This window comes from Lipophrys pholis (assembly GCF_963383615.2).
Source record: "Lipophrys pholis genome assembly, chromosome: 20".
Classification (NCBI taxonomy): domain Eukaryota; kingdom Metazoa; phylum Chordata; class Actinopteri; order Blenniiformes; family Blenniidae; genus Lipophrys; species Lipophrys pholis.
Genome location: NC_137648.1, coordinates 19,861,992 through 19,883,502, shown reverse-complemented (window position 1 = coordinate 19,883,502; position 21,511 = coordinate 19,861,992). Strand labels below are relative to the sequence as shown.

Here is a 21,511-nt window from a genome sequence, read left to right as displayed (position 1 = left end):
GGCTCCTCGGGAGACAGCGGGAATGAACGCGGCGCAGTGAGCCCCGGTTCGCCCTCTCCGTCCCTGCTCTTCCCCGGTGTCCTCTGCGGAGCGGAGCCCGGCTCCCCTTCTCCTGCGGCGGAGACATGAGGCGGCCACGGGCCGGTGCGGCGCTGACATTGTGGCTCCTCCTGGAGGTGAGCTGTGTGTGTGTGTGTGTGTGTGTGTGTGTGTGTGTGTGTGTGTGTGTGTGTGTGTGTGTGTGTGTGTGTGTGTGTGTGTGTGTGTGTTGGAGGGGGGTCTCGTCCTGGACGTATTGTGTCCACAGCGCTTCACACCAGATTCCATTCAAAACCCACACAATTCTACTTTTTCGCTCCGATCTTACTATTTATCCTGAAATTCAGAGGACAAACCTCAAACCTTCTGAGGTGAACGACTGCTGCTCTTCGCTTCGGCGTGTGTTTAATCCTCCATTTAACTCTCTTTGTGTGTGAAATGAAGACTTTAATGTGGGTTGACGCTGCTTTGCTGCATAAGGAAAAAGAAGGAAATCTTCTGGGATTAAAACAGAAGAAGTGGATGAAGTCATGTATTTTCTTTTTTTAAATCATGACTCCAGCAGCAGATTGCTTTGTCTGATACCGTCAGTACCTGTGACTGAGGCATCCTTTGTCTTTGTGCAGACCCTCAGTGGGTTACTGGGCCTGGAGGACACTGGTTCACTGGAGGTCTGCAGGAGCCTCTTTGTCTCACTTTCAGCTTCATACTTGACCCCAGACCTGGACCACATGGGACCTGGAGCTCCGGACCTCATGACCTGTCAGCCAGTTTTAGGAGAAAGTCATCTCAGCTCATTTTTCTCACCATGTCTCCTGTAAATATTTCATATTTTCTTAGCATTTGCCCGAGAGAACAATACGCTATAAACATTAAAAATGGAGTACACGTATATTTGTTAAGTACGGACGACCAAGTTGGATTGTTATTACGGTGACTCAACTATGAAACCACCAAGTCCCAGGAGAATATGGGCTGGGAGTCATGACATGACGGAGGACTTTATCATCCATCTACTGAGCATGTGCAGAAGAAATATTAACTGCAGCCGTGTTGCTCATGCACACTTGGGCTCCGTCGCGTTTCTAGAAAGTGTCGTTTTCGCCTGTTTCCACAGTAACGGAGTGTTTTCGAAAAGTTCCACTTTGAGAGCATTTTCAAAAAGTTGGCTTTACACTGGCTCCGAACACAATTGTCGTGTGGACGGACCCTGAAAAGAAAGTTTCGCGTTTTCAACTGAAATTGTTGCCTTTAGATTAGATGAATAAAATGTATGTGGTCCTCACACTGATCCCTGCTGTACACCAAACTGTCTCGGCAGTTAGTTAGAAATCTGGCAGTTTTGCAAATGGTTTGGACCGAAAGTTGGGCGGAGAAGGTTATGTTTTCGTCTGCGTGCATTTATAGCATGAAGTCGTTAGGGATGATTTGTCATCATCCAAGGATCAATCGATTAGATTTTGTGACGTTAGAGGCTAAACGTTTCAGAATAAAAAACCCAAGAAACTGCAAAGAAATGTCCGTTACAAAGCGGATGGGAGAGGCACCTCATGGCGGAGATCAGAGGAGATCAGCGTCTGTTGCCACGGAGACGCTCAGTGGTTCACACAGTGATGTAGCGACCTGACAGGCTAGTTAGCATCAATATGAGCTAACGGCTATCATGCTAGCTATGCTAACTCAGTTCCGCAAACAGCTGTGACGTTGGGGAAGGTCTGCGCTCTACCGAGCGTAGCTCTAGTTTTAGGATTGTCTCGTGCTCTCTGGCCCACCCAACGCTGGAATGACTGGAGCTCGAAACCCTTTTGAATACACACTTTTTTTTGTTAAATTAATTATGTTTTATTTTGCAAAAGAAGTCTAATTTCAACACTGCGCCTCTTGTATTTGCAGCCTTTTACATGTTTTTGTAAATATGATGCTGAGGATACTTCATAAGGAGTAAGGTACTGAGCGTTTGGGTTAATACCTCTGATCCCTGAATTAGCACCAGCCGCTCCTTCCTTCTCCACCTTTCCCCACTTGCTCCTGCGTTGCCACGTTTCTGCTTTTTGTGTCGTTCCCGCTGTTCCTCATGAATTATAAAAGCGGCGCGCAGCCTCGGCTCCTCGTGTCCTTTTTGGGGCCGGGGATCATCCGAGGGGAACAAGGGGACACCAGGCGACCTCTAATTCTATTTCCTTACGGGGCTCCGAGGCCGCGGTCGCCGCCGCGCTGACACTCGTGTCTGTTCATGTAATATTCACTCCTGTCATTATTATTTGATTTCATGGAGCTGACGTTGGCGAGCACGTCCATTTTGAACGGGAGCGGCCTCCTCCGGGGAGCGGAGCCCTCAGAGCGGTTCCGGACGGCCTCGACGACGTCGTTTCATGAGCCCCGGCTTCTTGACGCAAAGAACTACGAAAGACAAGGCTTGGAATTTACTTTTGTCTTTGGACTTTCCGTCTCATACCGACTCCAGTTCAGCCAGATAAAAATGTTTGTTTGCTGAGAAACGACTAATTAAAAGTCTAATACCTCCCATTCTTGATCGCATACTCGACAAAAAGAATCTGGGGATCGATGAAAGAACCTTTGGAATCAGGGTTTTTTTGACAGTGTAATGACGGCGTTTCATTATCATGGTTAGAAAACTCTGGAGTGAGGTGGAGGCCACAGGTCAAGCGGCAGAGCCGCTGCTGGAACGGCTCCAATGAATCAGTTTTATGTTTTGGGAAGAAAAAACGCGAAGCCGTTTTCTCTGAGATTTGTGTTCGAATGCGTGTTCAACTTGAATCGCTGTGAATCTCGAGCTGCCGGCGCCTCTCTTGACGTGGCCCCGTGTATCAACCAAGTGTTTTGCGATTTCCGCGGCAAAGGCAGAGACGCTGTTTGAACTGTAACCTGGCGTACGTGTGTGTAAGGGAGCGACACGCTATAAATGCTAACAACACGGAGAGTTCCCGACGTCCGTGTGACCAGACGACGAAAGCTGGCTACGAAAAAGTGACGATTGCGGAAGTTTTGCGGCCACGCTGGTTTTCGTCGGCGTGTAAACGGGGCTTAATCTCAAGCTTTTGTTGACCCGGCGTTAGACCCCCGTTCAGACGACAACGTTTCAAGTGAAAACTCATCATTTTTGCCTTTTTTTTTTTTTTTTTTTCGGGAAAAAGTTGCACGTTTGCACGGCAACACTCTTTTTGTATCAACTTTAATAATGGGAGTACGCGGACAGACGACCAAGTTGGATTGTTAAAACGGTGACTTGTCAAAATAAAAGTAGCAAGTCCCAGGAGAATACGGAACTGGGAGTCATGGCACCTCGATTGTCCATCGACTGAGCATGTGCAGAAGAACGAGTTACTAACGTAAAGTGTTTCCAGAGAGTGGGTTTTCTCCACAGCAGCAGCAGCAGCTGGACTGAAGCTTGTAGTTTCTGGCTCCATCAGTTCCTGTCAGCATGTCCACTCCTCTGTGACGTCAGTAACCCTAAAAACAAAACTGCTTTTGAGGTACAAATGTTTGAATCGTCCGTCTGATGCAGCCGCTGCCGGGTTTCCTTGCTGTCGTCTGAAGGTCACACGCGGCTCGCCGCTTTAAGGCTTCGGACAAAGAGACATTTGAAGGTCTCGTTTATGTTTTTTTGTTGTTTTTGTTTTGTTTTTTGCTCTGTGCGCTGACTTGATGGCCGGTGACAGCGCTTTCCAGCGACGTGGGAGCCGCCGGACGCCTGAACGCACCGCACAAGATTTTCTTTTCAGCGTCTGAAGGCGACGCGCGGCGGATGAAGGTTTAATCCCGAAGCCTGAGGGGATCTGGAGAGCAGAGCAGCCAATCATCGCTGCAGCTTCTGGCTCGGCGCCGGGACGCACTCCAGGTGGACCCGATGTGCGGGAAAGCATTTCCAAGCGTCTTCAAGGTTTTTGACGAGTGACGTAGAGACGGGCTGAAGGAGTCTGATGACGTGCAGACGAGGCAGATAAATGATTCACATCCTGGGTTGAGTGGATATCGATCATGAGCGGTGACCTGTGGGGTTTAGGTCTTAATGTTCCGGCTGAACCGTGTAGAAAGAAGAAGCTGTCGAACAATGGAAAAAAAAATAAAAATCCGCATTTAAATGATAATTTGTCTAAAATCTGAGGTGTTTCACATGAATAAACTCACTGTTATCTTTAGAAACGTGTTTTTTATGTGTTTGATCTCTGGTTAATAATTCAAATTTGAATAATTCATGTTCTTCTGACTCCAAGGAGCTTTTCTGCTTTTTGCCGTTTGCTCTAAATTTAGCTCGAGATGTTGGAGTTCTCACTTTTGCACATTCCGAGGCGGTGAGGGTAGATTTTTTTTTTTCTTCCATCAACTTTGAGGAGCAAATTTTCATCTTCTGAAGATTAAAAAAAAACCAATAATTTAATCTTTGGAATTTCCTTGTTTTCTGCATCAAATGTGATTCAACTCCCCTCAGTCAGTATAAACTCATTTAAAATGCTTAATCAAAATATTTGATACTTTCATTGATGTTAAATATGCAAAGTGGTAGTAAACAATAGCTAATGACTGTGAGGTCTAATCAATGGACCCGGGCTGATCGGAGGCTAAAAAAACTACTTCAGCCAATAAAAAGGCAGAAACTTATCGGATCAGGGTCGTTAATGTGAATAAATTCAGCGTCTCTCGTGAAAAGAAACTGCTTTGTAATGCCTACCGGCGTTTAATGAAGTGATAAAATGGAGTAAGATTCAAGATTGCTCATTTAATTTTTCCAATAATAACTTGATAAGCTTCGCTCGCGGGGTACAGATTCGGTGCTGCCTTCAAAAATCGTTTGGAGCTCGGAGCGCTCGCACTGAGCAGAGTTTATTAGCTGGAGCTGAGTAAACAGCTGGAAAAAACACACAAAAAAAAATCGACTGCGTCGGTTAAACTGAAGTCCTGTTTGTTTCTGGGTGGGTTCCCTCTCCCAACGCTGTGCGACGCCGAGCGAGGACCTGAGTGCAGCGTGTGGGAGTGAAACGTTTATCTCACTCTAAATCACATTATTGTAATCAGAGTCGCCGCGAGGCTGCAGGCTGTGCTTGATAACAACTCCTGGTTTAGACGGAGAGGAAAGTTTTGAGGAGAAGAAATCAGGTGTTTGCTTATAGGAAGGACTTGGTGGGCAGGCTGGAGGAACGGTGCACCAACTCGTCTTTCCCTCTGGTAAATCGTGAGTCGCTTCAGTTGTTCACTAGAGCTCTTAACAAATATCCGTCATGGTGCTAATGTGCTCCTTTACTTTAGCGTCTATCTATCGTCATGGTGCAGCGTTGCTGTGGCGATGACAAGAGCATCGTTTTCTGCTGCAATTCTATCCACTTCTTAGCACCTGTAGTGGGACGTGATATTGGACGTCTACGAATCCGTGGACGTGATATCAGACGTTTACGAATCTGTGTTTGTGAGATGAGAAATCTATGAATCCGTGGACATGACATCAGACGTCTACGAATCCATTGATGTGACATTGGACGTCTACGAAACCGTGGACGTGATATCGGACGTCTATGAATCAGTGGACAAGATATCGGACGTCTACGGGTCCGTTCCACTTTCCATCTTAAGACCACGGATTTTAAACAATCGTGACGATCAAAATATCGTCACGAGTGCCTTTGTTTTTTTGCGTGGCGTGAAGCAGCCTTAAGTCGATAATACATAGCCTTGACATTGCTAGCATGCTAACGTAGCAATGCTAGCTCACACTCACCAACAATCACCTTATTTTTTTGGCGTTTTTTGCGGCGGTCAGACTCACATTGACGACCAGAGAGAAACATGCTCCCGCCCGTCTTCCTGACGCATTTATTGACGTCTGCTGGTCACATGATCACAGCGTCGCCCTGATGATTCTCCTGCGCGATTGGTTGGTGCGTTGGTAAGTTGTGGCAAAGCGGGAAATAAAGAAAAAGCGATCTGCTGTTTTTCACACTGCATAATAGTAACGCTGTGAACGTTCCTACAGATAAAACTGTTTACAGAAATATGCTGAATTCAATGACAAAAAAAACAAAAAAAAAATGTGACTGTTGACAGGAATGCTTATTAGGTTGATAAATTGAGGTCCAAGCCGCTGTGTCCTTCTGGTGAGGCAGGTGTCAAACGACACCCATCTGGCTTTTATCGACTCGTCAGAGACGTGTCGGGTCGAGTAAAAGGAAGCTGCCAAATACCTGTTTGACATATGAGGAGGGAGAAAGAGTTGAACTCATGAGCAAAGACGAAAAGTGGCTCTTCCCCCTGGAGGACGCAGTCCAACTGGTGGAAGATTAGCATTAATAAGCTTTGTTCGGTGGGAGAGAAAGGAGAACGACTCCGTGACACACGGGATCCACAAAGTGAAGAACAGAAGCAGAAGCAAAGGCCTCCCAGAGGACAGCAAGCCGAGGAAGCACTAACCACGACCCCGTCACCAGTGCTCCAACGGACTACAAGATCCTTCGCATTTCTCAAACTTAAAAAAAAAAATCATGTGAACCACTGCATTCGAAAATGGGAATTACACCACAAAGTCCACCTTTCCTGACGATGAAGGAAATTCAGAACATGGAGGATCTCGCTTGGAAAGCACAGGAGCAGCGGTGTTGGTGATACGGGGATAAACAGGCTCGTGTTCTGGGCGCGGCTCCTCTTAATGACGGGCTGGAGCGGAGGGCGGGCGTCCCACTGCTTTCAGGAACATGCTATTTGCCGCTGACATCAGCCATAATTACCAAGTGGAAGATTTAAATCACGGTCATTTGGAATCAGGCTGCTGCTGAGTCCGCCTGTTTTAGGATTCATTGCTGGGTTAGTGAGACGATTAGGACGTTTTCGCCCAGTTTGAACGCGGTCACACCACTGAGCTGAGAATTGGGGCGGCAGAGCGATCTGGGCTCTTTCAGGATAATTGACAACTGCTAAGAAAGGAGCGCGGCGACGACACTGTCAGATCTGCAAACCCACTGTGAAAGGCTTGGATGATTTTGAGTCTCTGCAGTGTCTGTTATTACAATAATTATGAAAATGGTAGGCTGTGATATTACACCTATCTGCCGCTGTGTGGTTACTCTCTTTTTTTTACATCTACGACTATGAAAGATTAAGAGTAAATAAAAGATGGCAATCTTTGATTGATGTTCTAACAAAAGTCAAGATATCTGGAATTATTCTTGAGGCGACTGGTGATAGAAGTGTCAGTCGGTGGTTGATTTCACATGCTGATGGCGGAGAAAGTTCATTTGCTTCTATTTTGCTGCAACAAGAATGACCAAGGTGACGTCTCCACATGTTACCTGTCAGATAAAACAGATGTGGAAATGCTTGGTGGAGGAAGTAATACACTCTGTTATGGTGCATTAGGTACACCTTGCTATTTGGTCTCCCTTTCATCTTCAGATCTGCCGCCGTCTTTTGCGCCATTTTCCAGGGGGTCCGTTTACAAAGCTGCACCGGGTTTGTTCCCGGTAAATGTAAAAAGCGTCACACGGTTGTGGTGCTCTGCTGGACGGAGGTCTGGTTCGAGATGTTTGCTGGAACAAGCATTCAGGTGATGGTACCCATTAAGAGATGGAGCTGGTCGGTAGACTGTGGGGATTAAATAACGCTCAATTGGTAATAATGATCCATGAAGATCTTCATACCATCACAGCCGCTGATACAAATCAGTCGTTTATGGCGTTTATATCACATTCTGCAGAAAGAGACTCATCAGACCTTCAAGGTTTTTCCAGTCTTAAGTAGTCCGACGTCCGGCACCCCAGAGAACCGCTGCTCACTGGATTTGATCTCTTTGACCATCCAAGTATGAAAGAAATCCAACCTCATTAGACAGTCCGTGCCTCCAGGTGTTGGCCAGTGCACTTTGTCTTTAACCCGCAAAGTCGTGGAGGACTCCGAACTCTTTCCTCAGAGCAGCTTGATGTCCACTAATTGCAGGGAAATGCAGCATCTCAAATGTCACCAGCATGGGGGTCTTGTTATGGACGCTTTACTTGGGAGCCAACAGGACTGTTCGTAGTGGTTTACTGAGTCAGCAACAATAATTATCACAACAGAGCGACGATTAGAGCAGTAATTTGGTAATTAGTGAGGCGCCGATGCCGGCAGATGCAAACAGCATGCGAGGATGAAAGCAGAGGAGGGAAATGAATCATTTCAGCAGTCATGCAGACATCCAACGGATCTCTGTCCGTTCTGGTCAGAGTGAGGAGCCCCGTGGAAAGTGATCCAATAAAACTACTCCTTCATCTCATCAGTTGGAGACTTAAGACAAAACTGACCGACCAATCCCGACACCTGATAGAGTCAGGTTGAATGTGTTCAGGGTTCCAGCTGCCGGTTACGGCCCACAGGAACCGTTTGTTTCCCGATACCGAGCACCAGCGTTGGAAGAAACTGAGAAAATGAAGCAGTGGCCACACATTTGGTCACATTGGAGGATTTATTTAAGACTGGCCGTGGCTCAGTTGGCAGAGGTTGGAGGTTTGATTCCCTATCGGTCCACACTGGACCCTAAACTGCTCCCAATGGATGGACTGAGCGCCTCGTATGGCTGCAGCCTCCATTGGTGTGTGAATGTGTGGCGTAAAGCATGTATAGAGCTTAGGGCAGCTCAAGCGGTAGAAAGGTGCCATATAAGTGAAACCCATTTACCCGTTTAAGTCTATTTATTGATACCAACATCAGTTTGGATTAAAACAAAATGTCACTTCTTTTATCGAATCAAATACTGAGAGGCCCTGGAATTCATGTTGAATTTTTGGCAATGTTAATGTCCAGAGAGTAAGGTAATGTTCAACTTGCACTTGCTTTTATATCATTTCGATTATTTTTATTTTCATTTTCATTTTTTTTTTTATTGTAACTGTTGAGGTGACCTTGAGTTTTCTGAAATGTGCCTATAAATAAAATGTATCACTTATTATTATTATTATTGTTATTGTTGTTGTTAACAATACTAAATAAGTTTTACAGTTGTATGGTTTCATTTTTTGTTTACTTGTAGTCTCATTTCAATTATTTATATATATATATATATATATATATATATATATATTTATTTTTTAAGTGAGAACAAAGAATACAAATGGTCATATTCTGATTTAAATCATCCAATTCTTTTGCAGACAATGTTTAAAGTTTCTGTTGAATTTCTAAAAATGTATCCAGAGAAAACACTAACAGTTATGCAGTTTTTATCCCCCATCGTTCAAACGTTCAAGAGAGGCGGCTGATTCTCAGGTGCGACCTATATTCTGGGATATACGGTAAACCAGTCGTAGCGTGGTAACAGTTTAACATGCCATGGTGTTTTGGCGTTCGTATTGTACAGTGAGAAATGAACATAGAAGCATTAATACTTTGAGTTGTGTAAGAGGGTCGAAGTAATCTCTAATACAAAGAAATATTGCCATATAAGTCCTGATTTTCTGTTCTGACTGGAATTAAATTGAGTTTTCTTGGACTTTCACGATTAAACAGCTGCTCCTGTCACTCGGATTAGGATTGAGCATTGTGCTCACAGCTCGTGATCTTAACCCTCAGCAGTTCCAGCTTACTCTGTCCACTTTTTGTTAATCGACGTTATTTCTGCCGCAGCTTTGTGTTCTATTCTTAGCCCCTGTGGCCTTTTCCCTTCTCTTCCTCCCTCTCGCTGTCTCTCTGCCGTGCTGGATGGTTGTTAAATGTTTCATCAGCCTGTGAAGTGCCTCAGATCCTCGGCTTCTTTCTGATTGGTCGTCTGCAGAAGTGTGTATTCATGATCACCGTCGTGTACAAATCCTCGGAATTAAACGTCTACGTATATACATCGGACATTAGTCTGCAGCCTGGTATTGTAGTCCTGGAGACGGTAGATTTTCAAGGACTTTAAGGTCTCTGCCCCTGAAAGTCTTGGTGCTGTCTTGGTCTTGGGGTACTCGTGTCTTGGTTCTTGGATGCTCTCTTTCCTGGTCTTTACTTTGTTCTTGGACCCTCAACATCTTGGATTTGGGATTCTGGTCTTGGTCTTGACTGTCTCAGCCCTTTAAAATCTTGGTCTTGATCTTGAGATGTTCACGTTTTGAACTTATCTTGGTCTTGGGACACTCTGGTCTTGGTCTTGGTCCCTCAAAATGTTTGTCGTTTCTTGGTCTTGGAATGCTCGGATCTTGGTTGTGACTCTGCCTCAGCCCTTAAAAGTCTTGGTCTTGTCTTGGGATGCTCTGGTCTTGGTCTTGACTCTGTCTCAGCCCCTTAAAATCTTGGTCTTGATCTTGGGAAGCTCAGGTTTTGGACTTGTCTTGGTCTTGGAACACTTTGGTCTTGGTCCCTCAAAATGTTGGTCTTTTCTTGGTCTTGGAGTGTTATGCTGTTGGCCCCTCAAAGACTTGGTCATTTGTTTGTCTTGGGCCGCTCTGGTCTTGGTCTTAACTTGGTCTCAGTCTTAGTCTGTTAAGCCGCTCCAGATGGGCTCTAGAACCACATAAGATCTAGATCGTGACCTAGCTCTCAGTGCTCTCACCCTATTTTCTTTGTCCCAGTAATCCAGTGAAAGTAACTCGGAGATGTTACAGCTTCCAGTTGTAGCCTCGGTCGTTTCTCCTCTGTCTGCCTTCCCCCTCATACAAAGAGCAGCTGTGATCTTGACTTGACCTTCCCGGGCCACCGTAGCCCTCCTGACGCTCAGCCACCTTAACTGTGCAGCCATCCGGCTAATAAACTGCCCATTTCCTGCTCTGCCAGGATGTCGTTTCTGGGCCTATAATTAGAGCGCATTATCACACAGCTTCATGATGCATGATAATGTCTGTTCCACTGCGCCGTCAGTCGGGCTCAGAAACACAAGAATCAACCTGCACACACTGTCGTGTGTCAGTCTGCTCTGATTCGTCTTCATATTAAAACTGCACTTCAAGAAAAGTTGGTAAAACCTGAAGAATGATAGAGTAAAATAGGACATTGTGATGCTTTGTTGTTGCTCTATTTTGTAGAAAAGCATTCAGATGAGTAAAGCTTTCGCTGGTTTTTAATTGTAAAAGAGTCACCGTTCTACTGTGAAAATGTTTTTGTTTTTTTCAGGTTCAGATGGTCAGACTGTTGAGAATCTTGAGTTATGGTCATCAGTTCATGTTTTCAAACCCGAGCATCTGTAAACAGCTTCAAATGTTTTTATATCAGCACATAAAAAGCACAAGTTTAATACCCTTTTATAAGACCAGAAATGATTAATCACCACGTTTTTCTTCTACAATTTAAGGTCCAGTAATTAACAAATAAAAATCTGTGCTGGTTTCGACCCTGAATTCCAGTTTCACTTTCATTTTCCAGGAAAGGCTAGACATTCCGAATGATGTCTAGTAGCGCCACGAACAATGCCAAGGTGGAACTTTTCTAAAACGCTCGGGCTCCATTGTGGTGTAGACGGGCAAAGATGAGATATCACATCTTGTTCTCTTATTGCAGATGCAATTTTGCTCCTTAACTAAAGTAAGGTTTTGCGCTTCACTGCTTCGAATTGACACTTAATTTACTACCAGATTTAGTCGAGGACTCGCGGTACCCGACGAGTCGACTAATGATTTCCATTAATCATCCCAACCCCAGTAATTGTTTGAAAATGTTCACACTTGTGAGGTTTGACTGTCATTTCAAGCCGTCACACTCATTTTGAAACGTTAGAACTGATCCGAGCTCAGAGATTCCTCCCCATGTTGTTCTCGTCCTCAACACTCTTATTTTTGTTTTATTTTCCTCCTTTTTTGCTGTTTCCTCCTCAAAACCGAACGCAGCCTGGCAATCAAATGATACCCGCTGTCCTGTTGCTGCTCGCTAATGGCGGCGGCATCGGCGCATTCAGCAGAGATCAATAACACGGGATGAAGGGGTGTGTGTGGGGGGGGGGATGAAAGGGGGAAAGAGGAGGTGGAAGGGAAAGACTCACCGGTTTATTCCTGACACTGTGAAAGTACTTAGAAATGCTGGCATGTTGAGAAAGTCGATTCACGCTTTGTGCGAAAGGTTTGTGAGTAAATGTGAGATGGGTACACCTTCTCTCACATCCTGTGACTTCAAACCCTCTCTCGCCCTCGTAAAGGTTCACTCTGGAACCGTTTGGACCACTCGTCCCCTCCCCGTCCTCTCATCCCATCGTCCTCCAGCCAAAACCTCTCCGAGCCGCTTTCAGAGCCGGGAAACACGCTCGGCGGTTGCGTAACGGTCATTCTGGTCCCGCGGGAGCGCAGCGCGACGCGTTCCTCCGCCGTCAGCTCTTTCACCCTGCTCTAATTAGAGAAAGACAAAGAACAGGGCTGGATGGTGACCACCGCCTGGCAGACTTTGAGGGACGGGAGAACAATTAGGTCCAAATGAAGGCAGATGAATCACGACAAAGGGGGAGAAAACTGAATTGTTTGATCCATTCGTGTGATATTTTCTGCCTGTTTCTTTGCACGGCGAGCCCGTCAAGCTCTCAGCCTCCTCGCTCTCCTCGCTCTCCTCTGTCATGCCAGAGGTGACGTTGTTTAGCCGGACAGCCTAGCGTTGGCCGGGAGGTTGCGAGATGGAGAGGGGGACTGAGAGGGAGGATCAAGCGTCGTCGTATTAAGATCATCCTTGGCGACGGCGGGATTAAACTTCAGGTCCCCGGTGGGTCCTGTTTTCAAGCACCTTTAAGACGTCGAGGTTCATGTCGAAGCTGCGGAGAGGAAGCTAGAGTATCGGAGACGTGAATCTGGAGGTTCGGATCCCCCTTCAGGCCCCGTTCAGTCTTTTCTTCCCACATTATGCTGAGGCAGTTTGGCGTACAGCAGGGTTCCTTGCGAGGGCCACAAAAATTCTGACGTGTCTAAATCTAAAAACCTGTTTACGTGGCAACGATTTCATGTGAAAACGCAAAGCTTATATTGCGTTTGGGCAGTGACGCTTGAATCCACTGAAAACACAACTTTTGAGAAAAGCTCAGAAGGTGGCGCTTCAGGAGCACGGAGAACGGTTTGGACCGTAAAACTAACAACGTACCTTTTCTTTAAAAAAAAAAAAAAAAAAAAAAGCCTTTTCTTAAATTTCTTTCATGGTGTTCCTTTCTGAACCCAAACACGCTTACTTTTTCAATCTTTAGACAACATTTTAAAGTGAAAAAGGAAAACTTTCATTGCGTTTTTGGTGTCGCTTTACGGACCCACTGTAAAGGCAACTTTCAAAAAATAAAATAAAATCACTCCGTCTCAGTGTAAATGGAGGAAAGCTCAACGTGTCTGAAACGCTGCCACGGTTTGCACCACGCTGCCAACGTTTGCACCACGGTTGTCATGACGAGTTCTGCACACGTACATGAAGAGTTTATTCAAAACACTAAATGTTCAGTCTTGAATTTTAACAGCTTCTCCAACAAAGTGGACATACGTCCATACATGGAAACGCATTTCTAGAGACACTGAGTCGACCAAAACAACGGAGGAAGAGAGTTTAAAGGAGCTTCCATGTTCCCACGGCGTACTGTTCTCTTCTCGTATACACCCAGTGTCGTTAGTTTTGTTCCACAAGATCCCACTTGTGGCCCTAAACGAAAAGTACTTTGGTCTCAAAAGACGCGAAGCTTTCCCGAAACGACAACGCAAAAACAATTCACTTGAAATGTCGTATAAACGGCGCCCGAGACTCGCCCGCGTGGTTGATTTGGTGTTACAGTACTTGTGTTTCTGGTTGGATGGTGTGCTTTGAGGGTTCACCGTCACCGTTGTGGAGCTCATGGGGTGGCGGATGAAGCCTGGATCAGTGTCTGTTAACACGCCCCCCCTCCCCCCGTCCCCCCTCCCCCCCGCCGTACCTCGCTCTCATTAAAGGTCTGTGCTCCTGCCGTTTCTCTCTCCAACCAAGTGTCACAGTATGGGCTCATTCTGCCCCGGCAGCCTGACTAATAACCCTTTGTGCCGCCGGTGGAGAATCTCCCCAACGGCCCGACCCGCCACGACCCCCCGCGGCTCCGCTACCAAAATACTCGGTGGGCGATGGAACGGCAGAGCTCATCGGCGACGTGTTTTCACCACCGAGGGGAAACGTGAACATCTGAGACTGCTGCTGCTGCTGCTGCCGAGTCGTGAAGTCGACTGAACTCTGCTCTGTTGGATTGTCCTGAACCTGGTTTACTGATTTGTCTCTGATTAAATTCTGGGGTTTTCTTTTAGAAAACACATTATTGACAAAAACCGGTTTGTGAAGCTTGAATTAGCTCAGATTTTCTTCAATTCAGCCTGGATTAATCCGGCTATTAGAAAGTGATTCAAACCGTTGACAGAAGTTGATATTTCTCTTTGTAAGATGAATTGTGTCCGACTCTTTACACCACTGAAAAATCAAAATGATCCATATTTCCATTAAAGCTCCTCTCCCAGAATCCACACGGGAACAATTAAACGTTGACGATCCAGATTTAGTTCTTGATGTACATTTCTAATACGTTGTCAAAACCTTTGTGAAGGAAATTCGTCTGTAAACCCAGACGAACACATTTAAATTTCATGAAAGATACCCAGGTTTGTTGGGTCACGGAAACGGCCAAAGATTCCCGAAGCAAGATCCCGTTTGTGAACCGGATCTCTCCAGATCTCGAGTCGCATCTGAGAAACGATTAACGATCAGTTTCACGACATTCTCGTGGCTTGAAGACTCTTTTTCTTTGAGAAAGTCTGGCGTGTATCAAATGTTGATATTTTCATTGGAACTGCCCCGACGCCATCTTTGACATCCCAGAATCCCTTGCGGCAGTTTTCCAAAGACGACGTCAGTCAGGAAACATAAACAGTTTTGATGGAGACAAAGTCTGGTTTGTTCGTAAACAAATCGACTTTGGCGATGCTCTTAATTTGATGTTTTGGTTTATTCTCTGTGCAGAAGTGAGACTTTTAGATTTAAACTTTAACCTCTGGGAAAGAAACACTCGGTGTGAAATACACTTATATATTCCTACAACTCGATCTCAGTCTAACCAGAATAAAGAAGGACGATCACTAAAGCCATGGATCATCAATGTGGATTAAATATACTCCAGTAAGTACTGGAGCTATTTGTTTATTTCAAAGCCAAAACTACCAGTTTATAGTGGAAATTGAGGGAAAGTAGCAGAATCACTCGAGTCATCAGCTTCAGTCGGAACCAAAACTGTGTCTTTAACCAGCAGTTATCCAAACGTTTTCCACCGAGGGCAGGACCACACACTGGAGGACAATTCTCTATCACTTCCTGTCTTCTGTAACTTTGGTTTTGTCCATTTTGACCACCATTTTTATTCCATTAGTCTGTTTTTTATTGAGAAGAATCCTCAAAAATTCAAGAATTTTCAGTCTCAGTATAAAACTCGTCCACTTGGGACAACGACAGGTAAAACCGGATTATCACGGTCGTTGTCCGGTCAGTCCGTCCTGGACACACCAGGATGATGTAAAATGGTGTTTTCAGTGGAGAAGATGGTTGAAAAGGAAGCTCGCTTCCGGCTTTCGGCGCTCTAATCGCCGCTTTCACGTCCAGCAAGAGGAGAAAAATCTAATTTCACCGGGAGAAGAGCCTTCCTGGCAGAACAGGATGGAACCAGACGTCCTCGGGGGGTGAAACCACGACTTCGCCCCGTGTCGTCACGTCACACATCACTTGTAACTGAGGGCGTCTGGTTCGGTTGGAGGAGCGTCGTACCTGCACAGGAAGCAGAAAAGTCACCCTGCCGCCACTTCACTTTCGGAGTTAATCGAGTTCCTCTAACAATGTGGCGTTGGCGACTGTCAGTGTCCAAGCTGTTGCCAAATCCTCACTGTGTTCTCATTTGCATTCGTCCTCCGGTCCAAATCCTTCCAGAGACGAGCTCTCTCTCTCTCTCTCTCTCTCTCTCTCTCTCTCTCTCTCTCTCTCTCGCTCTGCCCGCCACCCGGAGGCGAAGCGTGTCCCTGCAAGTGTGACTCTCTCCTTTTCTTCTCTGCTTTTCTTCTCTCCTATCTCACCTTCACGCTCTCCCACCGTCTCGACGCCCTCGTTCCGTTCTTCTTCTCGGGCTGAATCAGGAATCCTCCCCGCGCCGCCACAAAGCCGGACGTATTTTCATACAAGGAGATCATTTCAAAGGCGTGTAATTAAAGGGGCTCTCCAGCCGAGCGGCGGTGCGTCCTGGAGACGGGCCAGTAATGGAAATGGAACGGGGAGGATTTCTATCCGTGGAGTGCAGAGAGGAGGAATCGACGCTAGAGAGGAATCGAATCAGGCAAAGGAGACGTTTTCCAATATGGTCACCACCCTGCCTGCTTCCATCAGAGATTGATTCTGTCAGCTGAGTAGATTTCAGTTCAATCAAATGTTCCGTTCTGTTAAAGTGAGTATTCAGGAATCTGCTTTCATACTTCCTGCCCACTTTTCAGGTACTCTCTGGTAGTACTGGGCTGGACCCTCCTCATCGTCAGCTCCAGAAACACATCCAATCGTAGCCATTTTTGTACTGCGACGCCGAAGAAGACCAGCAGCGAGTCTCCAACCTCCTGTAGCCGCGCGTGTTTGACTAGCATAGCATAGCTAGCCTGTTGGAGGAGCAGCGTGCTAGCATCTCGGGCCGGCAAGAAGATTAACCGGGCTACTCGGTAAGATCCAAGCAACAGTATCCGAGCGCAACGCATCACATCGTCGCAGTCGGCCGCTGGAGCGATGTGCAGCGCTAGCTGATAGCAATAGCAGGCTAACTGCTAAGATGGCAGATTTAGAGAGCCGGAGCTGCAGGAATAATATCATAGATCTTGGAGGGTCCCCAGTCGACAGAGTTCCTTCCGGGTCTCATGGTGGAGCTGCTAGCAGAGCAGGTCCTGCAGAAGATGGAGGAAGGGGTTTAAAGATGGACGTTGTTTTGGTTTTCAACCTGCGTCAATGTCCTGTTGTTCACTATGCTGTACAAAAAGAGTCGAATCCCACTTTATTAACAACTACCCCTCTTTGTTCTGTTACAGTGTGTAGAGGCCAAAAAGTACTGCTGGTACTTCGAGGGCGGATATCCCATCTACTTCATGTAAGTTCCACTCTCACAACCTTTAACGTTTAGTATTAAAATATACTTTCTGAACTTGTAATGAAAATGAAAGTATGAATGTCCATGTACTCCTACTGTTAATGTTCTCTGCATGTGTGTGTGGCATCATTACAAAAAAAACCACCCACTGGTGGCCCAACATTCCCTGTTCCATCGATTTCCATCGTGTAAATGAAAAACGTCTGAAATTAAAATGCAGAAACAAGGATAATTGCTCAAAAACTCATAACTAACAATAACAGTAAATATTTACCTTCATTTTAGTGCAACAAAGTACATGTACACTGATTATGTTCTGATTATGAACACTGATTCTCTTCAGACTATCTTTAATTGCACTGACTTGAGTTTTTACCTTGAACCAGCACTGGGCCCCCTGGTGGTCGACGTTGGGCCTGCGGGCCTCGAGTCTCCTCATGTCCTCTCAGCAGTGTGAAGACGCTGCAACGGTGTTGTTGTTGTTGTTGTTGTTGTTTTTTCCCCTGGGCTGTTGAGACGTGTTTTTCTTTTGGATCTTAAGCGCTGAGAGGAATAGCAAAGAGCGAGGTCAGCGTTGGACCTCGGCGGATTCATTAACATGCAGAGAAACGATCTGAGTGTGACTCAGCTCCGTTTCCCAGCAGACCCACCGCTTCCCTCGCTGTCTCTCTCACAAGTCAACAAGTTTCTCCCACGCTTCCAACCTTCCTTCATTCACCCCCGATTCAGCTCGGAGCTGGGAGAGTGCAGGACGGGATTTGACGACAGAAAGACGACGCCATGGGAACTTTAAACGACGACAAGCTCCTTTAAAAGCGTTGCATTATGCTAAATTCACTTTCTAAAGGTTTTCCATCAGTACTAATCGTCCTCATACCTGGACTGACGCCCCAGAAGTGAAGACAGTCTGTCCTCTCTCTCCCTGGCTTGTTTCAGTTTTTAAAAAGTGTGTTGCTCCAACCAGCCAATCAGAAATCAAACCCTATATAGTGTCATCGGGGGTTTAGCCAATCCCAATCAAGGTAGTCCCTCCCTTTGACTCCTCCCACAATTAGGCAGCTCTGCTCTGGCACATGGCACCACGAGAGGAAGTACTTCCTCCTCTTCCCCAGATGGGCATGTGTGGGCGGAGCCAGTCCAGCTCACACAGACACAGCAGATTCTGAATGCAGCTCCTATGATCCAAGATTCAAATGGAGGAAAATCAAGGAGAAGCTTGAAACTTTGAATACAATGTTTTTGGACCATTAAGACCATGTGAAAGTGTTAAGTGCGTTCAGTGTGTGTTCACGGTGTGTTAGGAGCGTGTTAGGAGCGTGTTAGGAGCGTGTTAGGAGCGTGTTAGGAGTGTGTTAGGAGTGTGTTAGGAGCGTGTTAGGAGCGTGTTAGGAGTGTGTTAGGAGTGTGTTAGGAGCGTGTTAGGAGTGTGTTAGGAGCGTGTTCACGGTGTGTTAGGAGTGTGTTAGGAGCGTGTTAGGAGTGTGTTAGGAGCGTGTTCACGGTGTGTTAGGAGTGTGTTAGGAGCGTGTTAGGAGTGTGTTAGGAGTGTGTTAGGAGTGTGTTAGGAGTGTGTTAGGAGCGTGTTAGGAGCGTGTTAGGAGTGTGTTAGGAGCGTGTTCACGGTGTGTTAGGAGTGTGTTAGGAGCGTGTTAGGAGTGTGTTAGGAGCGTGTTAGGAGTGTGTTAGGAGCGTGTTAGGAGCGTGTTAGGAGCATGTTAGGAGCGTGTTAGGAGTGTGTTAGGAGCGTGTTAGGAGTGTGTTAGGAGTGTGTTGACAGAATGAACTTGTGATGACGTCTCCACAGACAAAACCTGCTCATCTGCTACTAAAACAGCAGAGTGATGCTGCTGGCATGGAGAGTATCCACAGTGATCGAACACACACACACACACACACACACACACACACACACACACACACACACACACACACACACACACACACACACACACACACACTGACGCAGCAGTGAAACATAAAGACAGTTTACTTCAATATGCGCCACGTTTTAATATTTGCTGAACATGAACTGTTTTCTTTTCCTCTCCTGAGGTTTTAGATGTGAAACAAAGTCAAAGTAAACTCCTCAAACTGAACCGGAGCCGTTTTATTCATTTGACCCTCTTTTGTTATTTCGGTTTCTTCTGCCTCTTCCGGACTCTGACAAACACGTTTCGTACGCGCGTGATGATTCCTGTGTTGTTCGTTGTTGCAGATGTCGCTCCTATGAGGACTGCTGTGGGACTCGCTGCTGTGTGCGAGCTCTGTCCATCCAGAGACTATGGTACTTCTGGTGAGTGCGGAGAAAACCACTACTCCACCAAGTAATACTGATAAAAAATACACTGAACTCGGATAGAAGAATGGTTTCTATAAATAGAGATAAAATAGTTCAAATGGTTTAAAAAAAAAAGACTTAAATCACGAGAAATGGTCCAAATATAAAACTGTTAAAATGGTTGAAATAAGTGAATTGTTCAGAGGAACCACCAAAACCTTGCTTAAAAATGTAAAACTAGAAACGGCTCAATTTGGTGAATTTGCCAAAATAGTTGGCGTTAGCTTTTATCGTTTCCGGCAGCAGAGAATTTACGTTTTGTAAAGAATGCAGTTTTAAATTGAAATTGGCCGAGCTGCTAAGGAGTACGTTCTACTCGCTCGTTGCTCAACAGCGCCCCCCCGAGGAGTTGCAAAAAATGTTTCAAAACAGTTCAAATTCCCAAAATAGCTAAAACCTCGAGAAAAAGAGTGAGTTAAACATGTAAATCTACAACAGTGTAAACAGTAGTGAAGCTTCATGAACCACTGTCAATATTTTCTGAAGCCACTAGATGGCGCTGTCTGTTCAACAAATGTTTGAAAGCATACTTCATTGCCGGTCTTTCAGCCTTCAAACCAAGAGCGCCATCTGGTGGAGTGAAATAGCTGAAAATATCAAAAACTCCTGTTTGATTACTAAAATTTGCTAAAACGGGTAAAAATGTCTAAAACGACCAAATCCACTAATTGGATTTGTCCAAATTGTTAAAGTTACAAGAATAGTTGGCAAACGATTAAAAACAATAGAAAAAGTAAAGAATGTAAATCGTTAGATAAGTTAAAATTAATAATTAATTTTTATGTGTGACTTAAAATACACGTGTGTGTGTGTGTGTGTGTGTGTGTGTGTGTGTGTGTGTGTGTGTGTGTGTGTGTGTGTGTGTGTGTGTGTGTGTCTCAGGGTTCTCCTGATGATGGGCGTGTTGTTCTGCTGCGGCGCCGGGTTCTTCATCCGGAGGAGGATGTATCCGTCGCCGCTGAGAGACGAGCCGGCGTTCAACGTGTCGTTCACCCGCCACCCCGTCACCACGCCAGGTACGCTAACGCTCAGCTAGCTCGACGCGGCTAACGCTAACCAACGTCTCGCAAACGCGGGAAAAATCCACCGGCGAAGAAGAAACCAGGCCTGAAACCTTCAACAGAACCAATTTCACCTTTTGACACCAAATGAAATCGGTCCAGCGCCGCGAGACAGGCGAATAAATAAACTTAGATTTTACGTTTGGAGATGTTTTTAGAGATTTTTCTATCGTATTTGGTGGATTTTCCTGCTTGATGTTGTTTCACCTGAGAAACAAAGAGACGTTTTTATTTATAATTTTAAAAAGCCTCACAGTCGTTAGTCAGCAGAAGTTCACTGAGCTCATTTAGATTTACTTCCAGTGTCTTTCCTCTCCTTCAGTGTCGCAGCAGCCCGGCAGCATGCAGGGCTTCGGGGTCAACGGGATGACGGCCGTCGACCCACCCGGCGTTCCCATGGCGTACCCGGCGCAGCCCGGCTCCGCCCACATGATGATGGCGTCCTACCCCCCACCTCCGTCCTACTGCAACCACCCACCCCCGTCGTACGAACAGATATTTCAGAACGGCGACAAGAAGTGAACTGTAGGAGGAAACAATACACACACACACACACACACACACACACACACACACACACACACACACACACACACACACACACACACACACACACACCGTTCCCTCCTGGTGTATGTAAATGACCTGTACAGTGTTGGATGGACGTTTCCTCCTGCAGCTCCGGCTGAACTGAAAACTCTTCAAAATGATTTTTAAACTTTCTTCTAAAGACTCTGCGAGCAACTGGACGTTGTGTGTGTGTGTGTGTTTGTGTGAGAGTGTGTGTGAGTGCGTGTGTTTGTGTGAGTGTGTGTGTGTGTGTGTGTGTGTGTACAGACGGCTGGAAGACATTTCACTCCTCACTGACCTGAGATCTCATAGTTTTTAACGAGCTGCAGCTTCAAGTCGCTTCCTCATGTTGGAAATTCACTGAAAGAGCAGGACGTCGAAGCCCCGCCTCCTCACTGAAGCCCCGCCTCCTCAGAGGCCCCACCTCTTCAACTGAAGCCCTGCCTCCTCGCCCCTGAAGCCCCACCTCTTCCTCAGACTGTCCTCCAC

General features: G+C 46.0%; 1 protein-coding gene across 1 annotated transcript; it reads left to right on the top strand.

Annotated features, from left to right (window-relative positions):
* On the top strand, nt 1-20,974 carry vopp1b (VOPP1 WW domain binding protein b; the record flags this gene model as incomplete). The annotated part of the gene is made up of 5 exons (XM_080489635.1): nt 1-176; nt 16,995-17,053; nt 19,269-19,346; nt 20,274-20,407; nt 20,775-20,974. Exons 1-5 carry the CDS (start codon nt 126-128, stop codon nt 20,972-20,974), a joined length of 522 nt encoding a protein of 173 aa, XP_080345761.1. The 5' UTR covers nt 1-125.
* Nucleotides 20,975-21,511: the final 537 nt, after the last annotated feature.